A 14,519-nucleotide genomic window follows, 5' to 3' on the forward strand; every position below is an offset into this window, starting at 1 on the left:
TATATGCAGTATCTTGCTGCAAACACTGAAGGACCTAAGCTTCGTCAAGAAGTACAGTCTGCTCTGTCCCTTCTTGAAGACGGCTTTACAGTTGCATCTCCACTCTAGTCTGTTGTCCAGGTGAACACCGAGGTATTTATACTCCTCCACCACCTCCACTTCTTCTCCCATGATGGAAATAGTGTTTGACCTATTCCTGTTTCTCTTAAAATCTACAATCATCTCCCTTGTTTTATTCACGTTCAAGATGAGATGTTTCCACACCATGCCACAAAATGGTCCACCAGCTTCATGTACTCAGCTTGTTGTCCATCTCTGATCCACCCCACAACTGCAGAATCATCTGAGTATTTCTGCAGGTGACAGGAGTCTGTTTTGCACTGGACATCTGAGATGTACAGAGTGAAAATGAATGGTGAGGGTACTGTGGTCTGTTTGCCAGGTATTCTTTGATCCAGGAGATTGTTGAGGCCTCCACTTGAGTCTTCTGGAGTTTCTGACAAAGTAAAATCAGGTTGAATTGTGTTAAATGCACTGGAGAAATCAAATAACATGATCCTCACAGTGCTGCTGGCTTTGTCCAGATGAGAATTGGTTTGTTGAAGCAGGTGTATGATGGCATCTTCAACGCCAACCCCCACGTGATAAGCAAACTGAAGAAGGCCTTGATAGTTTATTGTTTGCTTACTCAGGTGTGCCAACAGGAGTCTATCTAGGACCTTCATGATGTGGGATGTCAGGGCAACAGGTCCGTATTCATTGAGGACTGATGAGTGAGTTTTCTTTTGTACCGTAATAAGACAGGAGGTCTTCCACAACACTGGAACCTTGATCTGGACCAGGCTGAGGTTGAATAGGTGCTGCAGAATGTCACAGATCTGCTCTGCACAGACCTTCAGGACTTTAGGACTGACATGATCTGGACCTGCAGCCTTATTCTTCTCCAGTCTCTCCATCTGCCTCTTCATCTGACTTCTTGAGACACACAGGTGGAAGGTGGAGGCAAAGGGGGCATCAGTATCTTCTGATGTGGTTGAAGGCAAACATGTAGAAGCAGAAGGGTCCATGGCCAAGGTAGAAGATAAAACATTTGAGGTGTGACAGGAAAGCAGTGGGTCAAAGGAGGGTGGGATGTATTTTTGGCTGTGAGAAGGAGAGAAGGATGTTGAGCTTGTTTCTGAACTGAACCTATTGAAGAATGTGTTTAGTTCATTGGCTCTGTCCAGACATCCATTGGTGTGATCATCCTTCTGCTCGAAGCCTGTGATCTTCTTAATCCCTGACCACACATCTCTGATATTGTTTTGCTGGAGCTTGCTTTTCAGCTTCTTCTTGTACACCCTTTTTGTTGTCTCTTATCAGGACTTTTGGTTGCTTTAGTATACTCCTCAATAATTCCCTGTCTTCCTCTCTGAGGGCTCTGTTTTTTATTGACCAGGCCCTTCAGGTCGGTGGTGATCCAGGGTTTGTTACTGGGGAAGCATCTCACCATTCTGGTGGGGATGGTGGTATCCACACAGAGGTTTTTATAGTCTGTTACACATTCAGTTATGGCATTGATGTCCTCTCCATGTGGCTGACTCAGTGCGTCCCAGTCTGTAGCCTCAAAGCAACCTCGCAGGACTTCTTGAGCTTCCTGTGACCATTTTCTCACAGTTCTTTTTATTACAGGTTGGCTCTGAACAAGGAGCTTATATTTTGAGCAAAAGAAAAAAAACAAAAAACAGACTGTGATCTGATTTGCCTTGTCGAGGTCTTGCTTTAGAGATGTATGAGTCATTGACATTTACATAAAACAAATCCGTTTTCTTTTCTCTGGTAGAGCAGCTGACAAACTGTTGAAAAATTGGAAGTTTAGCAGAGAGAGAAGCATGGTTACAATCATCAGATATTGCTACAAATGTATTGGGGTGTTGTGTCTGTAGCTTAGCAACCACTGAGCTGATGGCACCACATGCAGTGTCGGCAACAGCGGATGGTGAAATGTAAGCCGTTGTCAAAATAAAACTGGTGAACTCTCTGGGTAAATACAGGTCCTTCTCAAAACATTAGCATATTGTGATAAAGTTCATTATTTTCTATAATGTAATGATGAAAATTTAACATTCATATATTTTAGATTCATTGCACACTAACTGAAATATTTCAGGTCTTTTATTGTCTTAATACGGATGATTGTGGCATACAGCTCATGAAAACCCAAAATTCCTATCTCACAAAATTAGCATATTTCATCCGACCAATAAAAGAAAAGTGTTTTTAATACAAAAAACGTCAACCTTCAAATAATCATGTACAGTTATGCACTCTACTTGGTCAGGAATCCTTTGGCAGAAATGACTGCTTCAATGCGGCGTGGCATGGAGACAATCAGCCTGTGGCACTGCTGAGGTCTTATGGAGGCCCAGGATGCTTCGATAGCGGCCTTTAGCTCATCCAGAGTGTTGGGTCTTGAGTCTCTCAACGTTCTCTTCACAATATCCCACAGATTCTCTATGGGGTTCAGGTCAGGAGAGTTGGCAGGCCAATTGAGCACAGTGATACCATGGTCAGTAAACCATTTACCAGTGGTTTTGGCACTGTGAGCAGGTGCCAGGTCGTGCTGAAAAATGAAATCTTCATCTCCATAAAGCTTTTCAGCAGATGGAAGCATGAAGTGCTCCAAAATCTCCTGATAGCTAGCTGCATTGACCCTGCCCTTGATAAAACACAGTGGACCAACACCAGCAGCTGACACGGCACCCCAGACCATCACTGACTGTGGGTACTTGACACTGGACTTCTGGCATTTTGGCATTTCCTTCTCCCCAGTCTTCCTCCAGACTCTGGCACCTTGATTTCCGAATGACATGCAGAATTTGCTTTCATCCGAAAAAAGTACTTTGGACCACTGAGCAACAGTCCAGTGCTGCTTCTCTGTAGCCCAGGTCAGGCGCTTCTGCCTGGTTCAAAAGTGGCTTGACCTGGGGAATACGGCACCTGTAGCCCATTTCCTGCACACGCCTGTGCACGGTGGCTCTGGATGTTTCTACTCCAGACTCAGTCCACTGCTTCCGCAGGTCCCCCAAGGTCTGGAATCGGCCCTTCTCCACAATCTTCCTCAGGGTCCGGTCACCTCTTCTCGTTGTGCAGCGTTTTCTGTCACACTTTTTCCTTCCCACAGACTTCCCACTGAGGTGCCTTGATACAGCACTCTGGGAACAGCCTATTCGTTCAGAAATTTCTTTCTGTGTCTTACCCTCTTGCTTGAGGGTGTCAATAGTGGCCTTCTGGACAGCAGTCAGGTCGGCAGTCTTACCCATGATTGGGGCTTTGAGTGATGAACCAGGCTGGGAGTTTTAAAGGCCTCGGGAATCTTTTGCAGGTGTTTAGAGTTAACTCGTTGATTCAGATGATTAGGTTCATAGCTCGTTTAGAGACCCTTTTAATGATATGCTAATTTTGTGAGATAGGAATTTTGGGTTTTCATGAGCTGTATGCCAAAATCATCTGTATTAAGACAATAAAAGACCTGAAATATTTCAGTTAGTGTGCAATGAATCTAAAATATATGAATGTTAAATGTTCATCGTGACATTATGGAAAATAATGAACTTTATCACAATATGCAAATTTTTGAGAAGGACCTGTAATATGGAAGAAAACTTACTGCTATCAGTTCAATGTTTGGGCTACAGAGACAACACTTCACAGTAACATGTCCTGGATGACACCATCTGTTGTTCACAAGTACTGCCAGCCCTCCTCCTTTAAGTTTGCCGCTCCTTTTTAAATTTCTGTCTGCTGCTATGGTCAGAAAGCCTGGCAGAGAGATGCTGGAGTCAGGGATATGATCCTGCATCCATGTTGAGTGAAACACATAATACTGCATTCCTAATACTCTGGCAGGGTCTTTTGTAGGGCTTGGAGTTCATCCAACTTGTTTCCCAACGATCTCACATTGCCCATCATGACTGATGGAAGAGATGGTTTGAACTTCCTCCTTCTCTCTCTACTCTTTGCTCCTGCTCTGCATCCATGGTGCCTCCTTTTCAACTTAACAGGGATTTGAGGTTGTAGTTGACATATTATTTGAGCTTTGGAGATATTAATCAGCTGCTCTCAGCTGTAAAAAAAAACAAAACAACCTGTTGCCATGGTAACACATCATAACAAATTTCTAAAAGTAAAAGAGTATCAGCAAAAATCCTTCCAGCTGCACAGCATCTGACAACGGAGAGGATAATCATCCAAAAAATATAAATTTTATCAGCCACAAGAGAAATTTGTGTTGTTAAAAAGAAATAATCAGAATAAAAAGGAACAGAGCCACTCCAACCTGCTGCCACCTTGAGGGGCGCAATTTTAGTAAGTAATTCTAATAAGCTAGGCTGTTCAGATTTTCCTTCAATGCTGTTTTTTTATTTTGGTCTTTCACATGAAAACCCAATAAAATACATTGAGGTTTGTGGTCATTAAAATGTGGAAAGTTTTGGCTTTCTGCAAACATAAAGCCAAAGTTAGAGGCAGGTGCTGTAATGATTTGTGATGTTTATGGTTGAGATGAACACACTATAGTAAAACACTATTTCATAATGAATATCAAAGAAATCTTACAAAGACTAATTTACAAAGATAGAACAAACAGGGAGATTAACCAAAACAAAAAAGGATCTTCTAACCAAAAATAAATAATAACTAATACTAATAAAAGTCTACACAGATAACAGAACACAAAAAAAGAACTAAGAAACTGAAAACAAAGAAATAAGCGTATACGGAAAGACCTTAATGGCGATGACAGCTGCTGGTTGTGTTCATTTAAAAGGACTGCAGGTCACTATCCAGAGAATCTCGGGAAAAAACAAACGAAGGCAATGAGGTTTTGTTGAATTATAAACTCTGGGAGTATCTGTTTTCTGTTTCTTGCCTGCAATTTACTCTGCTTAGTCCATAGGTGGCGTGGGAGCTCATGGGTGACAGGTGTGGCTGATCCTGCTGATTGCTGCTGGGAGCATTTGAGCAAAAGTATACACAGTATGCCAAGGTGAAACACTGCAAGCCCATTAATAGTTCAAAGACTGACCATTAAGATCAATTTGTTCAGACCCAAATTCATAAATCAGTTTACCAAACTGTTTGAAAAGCAGACATCTCTGTAGAAATCTGGAAAGCACTTTAATTTGATGGGACTTTTATTTTAGTTTGTCTGGGTACATGCACATGTTGCTGCAAAAAGAAATGTAATAGAAGCTTTAGTTGTAAAACAGCCTATTCAAAAGTAGCATTGTTGATACAGATATTAAATTCAGAAAGAGGTAAGGAACATCATAAGATAGGGTACAATCAGGGTAAGATAGAAAAAGCAGTTGGAAAAAGAAGGGTGTTTTACAGAATTGGGAAGAAGAGGAGGAATCAAGGCAAAAGAAACAGTTATATAATTGTTCTTGGATTTTGATATGCAGGATTGATTAATACATCAATTATTGTCAGAAAATGTAATATAGACAAATGTGTACTGCAGAGAAGATGAGGCTGCAGTGGATGTTTCATTACATTGCCACAGGTATGGAGAAGAAAGTACACAAAGCTGGATCCAACGTATTACAAAGTAATTCATAATGTCACAACTTTGATGTTTTTTTCTAGAACAGACACATTTTCTTGAAAGAATATTTTTTTTAGCGTCGTTGTGATTCGTTCTCCAGCCGGTTAGTGGCAGTATTCTCCAATAGTTTTTTTTTTTCCCATTCGTAGAAAAAGAAGTATTGTTATGACTTTGCCTGTAGAGCTCAATTTCTTCTACTTTTAAACAACCAAGGAGACTCTTTTGGATAAATTCAAACAATGTCAGATGACAAGGTGGGTGCTTTTACGTTTAAACGCGCTTTTTAATGTGAATGTCACTTTAAAACTGCGCTGTCATTAATGTAGCCCTTCCTATGGTCGTTAGCAGTTAGCATTAGCTTCGAGCTATTTCAATCAATGTAGCTTTCTCTCGTATCTGGCTTGCGTAGGTGTACACTTATTTAAAGAGCTTTATATCGAACAGAAAAAATAGCAAATAACACAATTATTATCGAGCTGTTAAAATCAAAAGTTAACTTTTAGACTGTGCTTGTTCTAAGCGGTTTAGCTGCCTAAATAACGCCAGAAATTTATGAGAAACTTTGAGGGACCTTTAACACATAGTTTGTAAATGGATGAAATTGCACTTAAATCAAGGAGGCTTTTGTCAGGTAAGAATAATCTCACGGTTGGTTTCCTTTTATGATACAAATTGCGATAAAACAACCAAAAGTATAAACTATAGGCATAATGCAAAACTTAAAAGCCGTTTCTGCCATGCTTCTTGAACTATGAAAGTAGTTAATTGTTGTAATTAAATACACATGTTAACATTGTGTTTTAGGAAGCTTCCCTAACTTATTCCTCTGTGTTTCTCTGTGTGCGGATGTGAATGTAGAATACTCTGAGTCAGCTCAGGGACCTGGTGGAGCTGAAAGACCAGCTGGAGGACATCCAGAAACGAATGGAAGATGAAATACAAGCTGGGATTCCTCCAGTAAGGTTCATGCTGGGCTAAATGTGTAGATGTTCAGGTTATCTTACTCTGAGTTATTTTCAGTGGCAAGGAGTCTGTAAAAGCATAAGACTGATAGTAATATATTTGGGGGTTAAAGTGTTACACACCCTTCACTGCTCCATGTTGCTTTTATTGAGCTTGATTCTCATATTATTACCAGCAGTTCTCCAAGCTTTCAGAATGTATTTCAAATACTGGACATCAGTAGTCTTTTTACTCCCCTGTTCATTCTTCTCCTTATACTGATCCAGTATAGCCCCTGCTCACATTTTGCACCCTCTGGTTACCATGTCAGCCCTTCCTATTTCTATTTCTACCCGGAACCAAATCATTTCTGAAGCATTTATTATGTATCAATCTGTTTGTCATTTGTAAGTAATTATTATTTTAGATAATTATGGAGAATTGTGTAGTTCTATTTGGTTCAAGCACTGAATGATCATTCTTGCGCATGCGCAGGTTGAGAATTTAATGACAACACTGTCACATGTGACCTACCGGTGGCTCACGTGAGTCTATATAGTTACATGACACCTGGAGCCCAGTCCCTTCCTTGATGAATGCAGGTGTTGGCCTGTATTCGTTGTTCCTCGTTCCTCTTGCTGCCAGAAGCCTTGTGATCAATTGTCGTCGGCGATGCAGATGGTTCTGCCCTCCAGAGGCTGCGCAAGCTGCTTTTTCTTCCAGGTTTTCTGGTAAGTTCGCTGACTCTCCAGTGGCGTTTTCTGCTCGTACTGAGTCTGTTTACTTTCTTCGGCAGTGGTTTGCTGCTTGCTTTGATTTGTTCACTGTCTATTGGCTCGCCGGTAGCGTTTTTTCTGCTGAGTCCCTTTAATTTTCGGCAGTGGTTTACTGCTCGCTTTTGTTTATTCCTATTTGTCTTGACTCACCAGTGGCATTTTTGAGTCCTACGGCTTTTTGCTGTTGTTGCCGTAACAGGGTCTTGATGGCGTTTTTTCTGCCCGTTCGACCCCATCTGTTTCAATCTGTCCCTGGGTCATGGACAACCTTTGTTGTGCGTCCTGTTAGACTCCTCTGCAGCCTGAGGACGGTCATGACGTGCCCTCCCTGGCTTGGTGTTGACCATCTCAGGGAGGCGCTTTCGGATCATGCTTGCTCTAATTGCAGCGTTCTGTCCCAAGCGGTGCGGTTGGCCCGGCTGTCCTCGATGGAGCAGGCTGCTGACTGGGCGGTCTCTGTCCAGCAGGATCCGTTGCTGCTTGGACAGGCTTTGGCCTTGCCGAAGCGGTCTGCTGCGGATGTACCTTTGGCGTCTGGGAGGAGAACCAAGCGGCGCAGGCCCCTGGGACTGTCCACTAGAGTGGATCAGCTTTCGACGGAGCTGGCCCAGATGAAGACCGTCCTTCAGTCTCTCCGGGTGGATGGTGGCCGCGGCGAGACTTCCCCTCCTAAACAGGGCAGGTCCTCGAATTGCGAGGATGACGCTATTTTGGTCGCGGCCTCGGGCTTCCTTTTTCAAGAGGACCTTCCGGAGTTGGGCCCCAGGACCTCAGGTTTGGGCTCCGGTGCCTCCCAGGGAGTTGCAGGGGAACCGGTGTCTGCGGCTATTAGAACGGCTCTGGGCCGTTTGCAGCTGGATGTTCCCCCAGCCTAGTCAGCTCCATCTAGCGCCTTCTTCAGGCGCAGTAATGCCAAGGACAACTTTGTCGTTCCTCCCTCGGCGGAGTACGTCCAGGATCTGCATGCTTGCTGGGCGGACACGAAGGCCTTTTCCCGCCTGATGGCGGACGGCAGGTCCCTGGCTGCCATGCATGAGGCGCCCAAGTTTGGGTTGGGCTGCATGGCCCCTGTCGTATCTGCCATTGCATCTCTTATTGTTCCTCCTGATGAGGTGTTGAGGCCTAATGCCCGTTGTCCACAACCGCAATGCCGTGTCACGGACGATTTACATTGTAGGGCCTACAACTCCGGTGCCCGGATGGGCCGGATTGGAAACTCACTCTCCCATCTAATGTTGGGCCTCTCCTCTTCTTTGGAGTCGGTTCGCTTGGACCAGTCGACTCAGGGCTTGTTGGACACATCCCTGAAGGCCTTCGCCCTGATGACGCTTGAGCTTAGACGCACGCTCTCTACGCTGGTCCATGCTCGGCGCGAAGTGTGGCTGCGCAATCATCCTTAACCTAGCCTTGCAGGAGAACACTGAGGGCTCTTCCTGTGGTTCCGGGGGAACTCTTTGATGCCGCGCTGAAGGCCTTAGAACGTACAGCCCAGGCCTAAGAACACGGCAGCAGCTGGTGGGTCTCCATAGACCTCACCGCCGGCCTTTTGCTGCTGGGGCAGCTGGGAGCTCGTTGCGGGGTTCCCTCCCCCCTCCTGTCCCTTTCTTGGGGTCCACGAGCATGGCTCCTAGACTGAGACCGGCTAGGGCCCAAGGGGACCATGGTGGGGCTCAGGGTTTGCGTCCAGTTTGGTCTGCTCATTCCGGTCGCCGTTTCCGGGGGTCCACCGGTGATGTTTTTTTCCCCGGGCCAGCTCAGTTATTGGGCTGTTTACGCCCGGACTCATGGGTGTTGTCCACTCTGTCCCGGGGATACTTTCTTCAGTTTTACCGCCGGCCTCCCATCCCCAGCCGAGCCAAGATGACTGTCATCTGCAACCTGATGAAGGCTCAGGCCCTGGACCGGGAGATCTGCACCTTGATGGCCAAGGGTGCGATTGTTCCGATGGACCCCCTGTGGGATCCAGGGTTTTTTTATTCAGTTTATTTTCTGGTTCCGAAGAAGATTGGCCTCCGGGGTCTGAACGCTTTCCTCAAGGATATGCCTTTTCCCATGTTGACCACCAAGGAGGTCCTGCAAGCGATCTCCCTGGGCAACTGGTTCACGCCTATCGACCTGAAGGTAGCTTATTTTCATGCCCCCATTGCTCCGGATCATTGGCGGTTTCTCCGCTTTGCGTTTCACGGGAGGCACTTCCAGTTCAGGGTTCTTCCCTTTGGTCTTTCCCTCTCTCCTCGGGTGTTCACCCGGTGTGTGGCAGTGGTCCTTTCCCTCCCGCAGGCACGGGGACTGCGGATCGTGCCTTATTTGGACGACTGGCTCATTTGTGCTGTAACCCGCAATCAGGCGATCCAAGAGACTCAGACGGTGCTCGCCCACATACGTCAGCTGGATTTTAGGGTGAACCTGGAGAAGAGCAGCCTGATCCCCTCCCAGGTGACTGTTTTCTTAGGCATGATTCTAGACTCTGTTGCCATGACCGCCTGTCCTTCTCCTCGGCGGGTCGCCAATATTCTGGTCATTCTTCCGAGCTTCCGTCTTGGCAGGGCTCAGCGGTTTGTGGAGGACCTGCGTCTTCTGGGCATGCTCAATGCTGCGTCCAGCGTAGTGCCATTGGGGCTTCTTTCATTGCTGCAGATGTGGCTGAATGGGGTCGGCCTGGACCCCTTCCGACGTACACACAGGCTCCGACGGCTTCGGGTTGTGCCTCGGTGCCTACATTTTTTGTCCCAGTGGCGGAACGGATCCTACATCATGGCGGGTGTTCTGCTCGGCCCCCTTCTGTGTCGGACGGAAGTCGTCCATGCGGATGCGTCCTCCAAGGGTTGGGGAGCGACCTGGCAAGACCGTGCGGCTCAGGGGTTGTGGTCCCCGCAGCAGTGCAGTGTCCATATCAATGTTCTGGAGCTGATGGCTGTGTTCCTGGCGCTCCGTGCTTTCCTTCCAGGGCTGCTGGGGAGACATGTATTGGTTCGGTCGGACAACACCACGGTTGTCTTTCACATAAATTACCAAAGGGGGTCCAGGTCTTTGAGACTACTGTCCTTGACCCACCGGCTCCTGGTCTGGGCGGCACCACGCCTTGCCATCCTCTGGGTGGCCTATATTCCGGGTCCACAGAATGTGTCTGCGGATTTTCTGTCTCGGCAGGTGCCGCTTCCGACAGAGTGGCGGCTTCACCCAGAGGTGGTGGTTCGCATTTGGGCGACCTTCGGTAGGGCGGAGGTGGACCTGTTTGCCTCCAGAGATGCAGTTCACTGTCCCCTCTGGTTCTCCCTGAGGGCAGTGCCAGTCCTCTGGGCTGCGACGCACTGGGGCACAGGTGGCCCCGGACCCTTCTCTATGCCTTTCCTCCATTCCCCCTGATCGCCCAGACGCTCCTGAGGGTTCTTCAGGACGGGCACGAGCTTCTGTTGGTAGCCCCGTTTTGACCGGGGAGGACCTGGTTTTCTCTGCTACGCAGGCTCTGCTTCGGCTCGCCAATGCAACTCCCCTCCAGGAGAGACCTCCTCTCCCAGATGGGGGGCTGGATTCTCCACCCCGATCCGGGCCGCCTGCAACACTGACTTTGGCCTCTACAGGCTCTGCCTTCTCCCATTATGGGGGCAGGGTGGGACAGATCATGACTGGCGCATGGGCACTGTCCACGCGGGCCGCCTATGGTGCTAAGTGGGCGGTCTTTGCTGACTGGTGCCTTCGGGTGGCATGTCGGGTTTGGTGGTTGCTCTGTTGGCCGGCATGGGGATGTCACGCTGTTCCTGAAGGGTGGCAGACGCTTGTGTTCACCCAGGCGTAACCATGTTGTTATTAAATTCTTGACCTGCACATGTACAAGAATGATCATTCAGTGCTTGAAGCACTGCCTCTGGCGGTCATCCGGGATTCATAGAACCGTATTTACAGTCGTAACTTTCATTCTCAAATCGCTCATATAGTTCGATCTAATTGCAGCTGTGTAACTTTTTTTTTTGAAGGTTTTATAATCTAGTTTTTAAAATTTGTAATCCTTTTGTTTATCTCATTTAACACTATGACTTATTGAAGTATGATAAAAGGCTCATAAAGTCATGGGACGAACCAGTGATTTCTCTCCACATAACAGACAACTTGGCAAATAACCAACTTTATATAAGATCTTTCTGATTACATGTTACTGGCAGCCATAATATGCAGCACATCATCTTAAGTTTGACCTCCATTAAAACTTTAAAATTTGACCTTCTTTTTAAAAAGAAAATATTATATTTTGTTCCTGTGAAGCTAAATGTGAAAAACGTATGGGTGATTTAGTGCTTGTTGCTGGCAATCAACTGGAGAAACCAATCTTATTTATCTTCTCTTTTCCAGGGAGGGAGCCTGCTTGCTTCTCCTTTCTTAAAGGGTTTTCTAGCCGGTTACGTCGTTGCCAGGCTACGCTCTTCAGCACTGATGGGTGTTGCAATAGGAACATGCACAGGGATATATGCAGCACAAAACTATGCAGTTCCAAATATTGAAAACACCATCAAGGAATACATACAGAACCTGAAAGGAGGACGTAAATGAGAGGAAAGCGGCCAATAGAGGATGGTTACTACATCAAGATGCTACCAGTACAGCTGTGCACACGGAACAGACGTGTATTTATATTCACTTTCTACATCGATCACTGTAACACTCAGTTCGTGTGATCTAAATGTGGTCTCATTTTTTTTCATTCAGATTTTGGATCTGTGTTGAGCAAAATTCATGCCATATGCAGGGGATTAACTTTAATAGATTTTCTAAATTGAGGACAAAAATGAAATGTCAGCAGCTTTAAAAAGAAAGAAGTATATTCCTTTGTAGGGTGCCCACTGATGGAAATTAAAACAAATTGTGAATGTATGAAGGAAAATCACAAAATCCTGTTATAATGCCCTAAAAGAAAAAATGTTTAAGCCAAATAACGTTTCTCAAGATTTTATCCAGTTTGTGCAATTTTGCCAACTTGTGTCCGTCATCTACCTTTCATTAAATCAGCCAATTATCCCTTGATTGTCTATGATTGTGCATCAGCTGGTCAAATACTAATAATGTTAGATTATTTTTTCCCCCCGTTTATTAAATGTATCAAGGTGGTCTAAGGGTGGCCATATTTTCAGGCTATAGATAACCAATAGGTTTCACTTTTCTGAGTTTAATAAAAATCAAATAAAATTCAGAGACATACTTTGATCCATAAACTAGAGTAACTTTATATTTCTTTCATATTCTGTTGAATTCAAAAACATCTGCTTGTATCAAAGAAGCTGCAGCAGATTTAGTATTTTTTATTTTGCATGTTTAAGTCCTTAGACAGTATAATGGGAAGCAGCCTCGGTGTCAGAGAGAACTGGAGCTCTGTATGGGCCAGGAAAAACCTGACCATTGCATCTAATGTTCTGATATTGTTCTCCCAAAGGACTTTGCTTCATCTCATGCCCTCTGTTGGTCACAAATTACCTACAGAAGCCTTAACCTCTGTACCATTTTTCCCTCAGTGTAAAACAGCCTCACTTTGCATCTGAGAGTATGTGTGTGTGTGTGTGTGTATATAACCTGTCAAAACCTGACTGGCTTTTCATCGTTTGCAAATGATCAAACATTTGTGCTGTAGAGTGGCAGAAAATCCTCACTTTTCTTTAGGATTACAAAATTCATAGAAAAATAATTGGTATATCTGTTTTTAAAATTACATTCTTATTATATATGCTGGACACACTTTGACATTGTCAGACTTTCCATTCTGTGCTCGTCAGCAATATTATCCGGAGTTTATAGTGCCACAAAAGCAAAAAATATATTTAAACTGTATGTAGCGTTAATGCTTGTAGGGATATTGGGAAAATGTGTGTTTTATGTAAAGGTATTTGCAAGATTTGTGCCTGATCTGGTTTGAACTTGATCTCATCTCATGCCATATGTGCATTTTCACAGAGATCTGGCTGCCTACTTCATGCTGGAAATTAGTTGATTTTTGCACTTCTGTTACATTAATTTGACAAACCTTTTTTTTTTTTTTTTTAACCTGATGTGTCAAATCATGTTTGTTTGATATTTAATGTATTTGAAAACGTCCTTCTGTTTTGGAAGAAATGCATGTGCACTCTTTATTTTAAAACGGGCCCCCTGCTGGTTTGTTTTTATCTTTTTCTGAAACTGATTGATTCTAATTCTGCACTGTTAATTTCTTACATCTATAACAACACAAATTAAATGATAGAACACTTAAAAAAAAGTCCAAAATATAATTATGTTGTTATTGGAAGATATTTCAAAATGTAGGGATGGCCTGAAAATGTCACATTTTTCCACATTTGTACAGTTTAAAACTCTTGTTCTGTCAATTTTTGAACTCTGTAAAAGTATGTTCTTTAATAAGAGATGGCTGTAAAGCAGCACTGAGGGTTTCACATAATAATACATCACTGATGGTGTGTTGTTTCCATTGTGACATTGTCAGGTCTCTAACGGGTATACGAAAACCAAGCCATCAAAGAAAATCTGAATTGAGATTGTTTTCGTTGTATAACTGTGTTAAATTGTTTTAATGTTGCTTTTGAAGGTATGGCAGGAAAAAAACAAAACATTTGTACTGTATGACTAATATCTGCAACACAAAAGTGAAGATGTGCCTATTGACAATCATTTTGTTGCCCCTGTATTATGTATGGTTTGATCTTTAAATTTTTTATTTAACCTTTTTTGTTCTTTGTCTTTAAGCAATATCTTTTCTGGAATGGTGATTTGGAGCAGTTTTATTATTCTTACTTTAACTGGGTTTGTTTTGGGGTTTTAATTCCTGTCTGCAAGACTCTGGAGAAAATAAAAACACTCCAGATAAATTCCACTCACAAGAAGAAACCATCGAAAAAGTAAATGATTTATTTGAGTTGTTCAAATAAATTGAAAATTATGTGAGCCCTATTGGTTTTGTTATGTAGATTTTGTTTCAAATACAGAACAATACATTTCTTTTAACTTTCGACATCCAAAGACCAAATCTTTTGTTACAAATTCAGATTCAAGCAAAACTTTATGTAGACATGAAATGCACAGAGGCAAAGAAATATATCTGATTACACAAAACTATGTGCTGTCAATGTTGCTTGCACATAAGTTGCAGGAAAGTAGTAAAATAAAAGAAAGCCAATAAATGATTAGATTGTCAGCAACACCGAAGGCCACTAGCTAACTAACTTCATCTCTAAATT

At 43.9% G+C, this 14,519-nt stretch overlaps 1 protein-coding gene across 1 annotated transcript; it reads left to right on the plus strand.

Annotated features, from left to right (window-relative positions):
- Positions 1–5,113: 5,113 nt before the first annotated feature.
- Positions 5,114–14,232, plus strand: LOC124859304 (SLC35A4 upstream open reading frame protein-like). The gene is made up of 4 exons (XM_047352022.1): positions 5,114–5,545; positions 5,737–5,841; positions 6,446–6,544; positions 11,653–14,232. Exons 2-4 carry the CDS (start codon positions 5,827–5,829, stop codon positions 11,848–11,850), a joined length of 312 nt encoding a protein of 103 aa, XP_047207978.1. The 5' UTR covers positions 5,114–5,545; positions 5,737–5,826; the 3' UTR covers positions 11,851–14,232.
- The last annotated feature ends 287 nt before the right edge of the window (positions 14,233–14,519 follow it).

Source organism: Girardinichthys multiradiatus, chromosome 22 (genome assembly GCF_021462225.1).
Source record: "Girardinichthys multiradiatus isolate DD_20200921_A chromosome 22, DD_fGirMul_XY1, whole genome shotgun sequence".
NCBI classification, from domain to species: domain Eukaryota; kingdom Metazoa; phylum Chordata; class Actinopteri; order Cyprinodontiformes; family Goodeidae; genus Girardinichthys; species Girardinichthys multiradiatus.

Excerpts from the sequence above, each read along its gene's own strand:
- LOC124859304 (XM_047352022.1), top strand. Across the intron at positions 6,545-11,652 it reads TACAAGCTGGGATTCCTCCA|GGAGGGAGCCTGCTTGCTTC; the intron begins GTAAGGTTCATG and ends TCTCTTTTCCAG.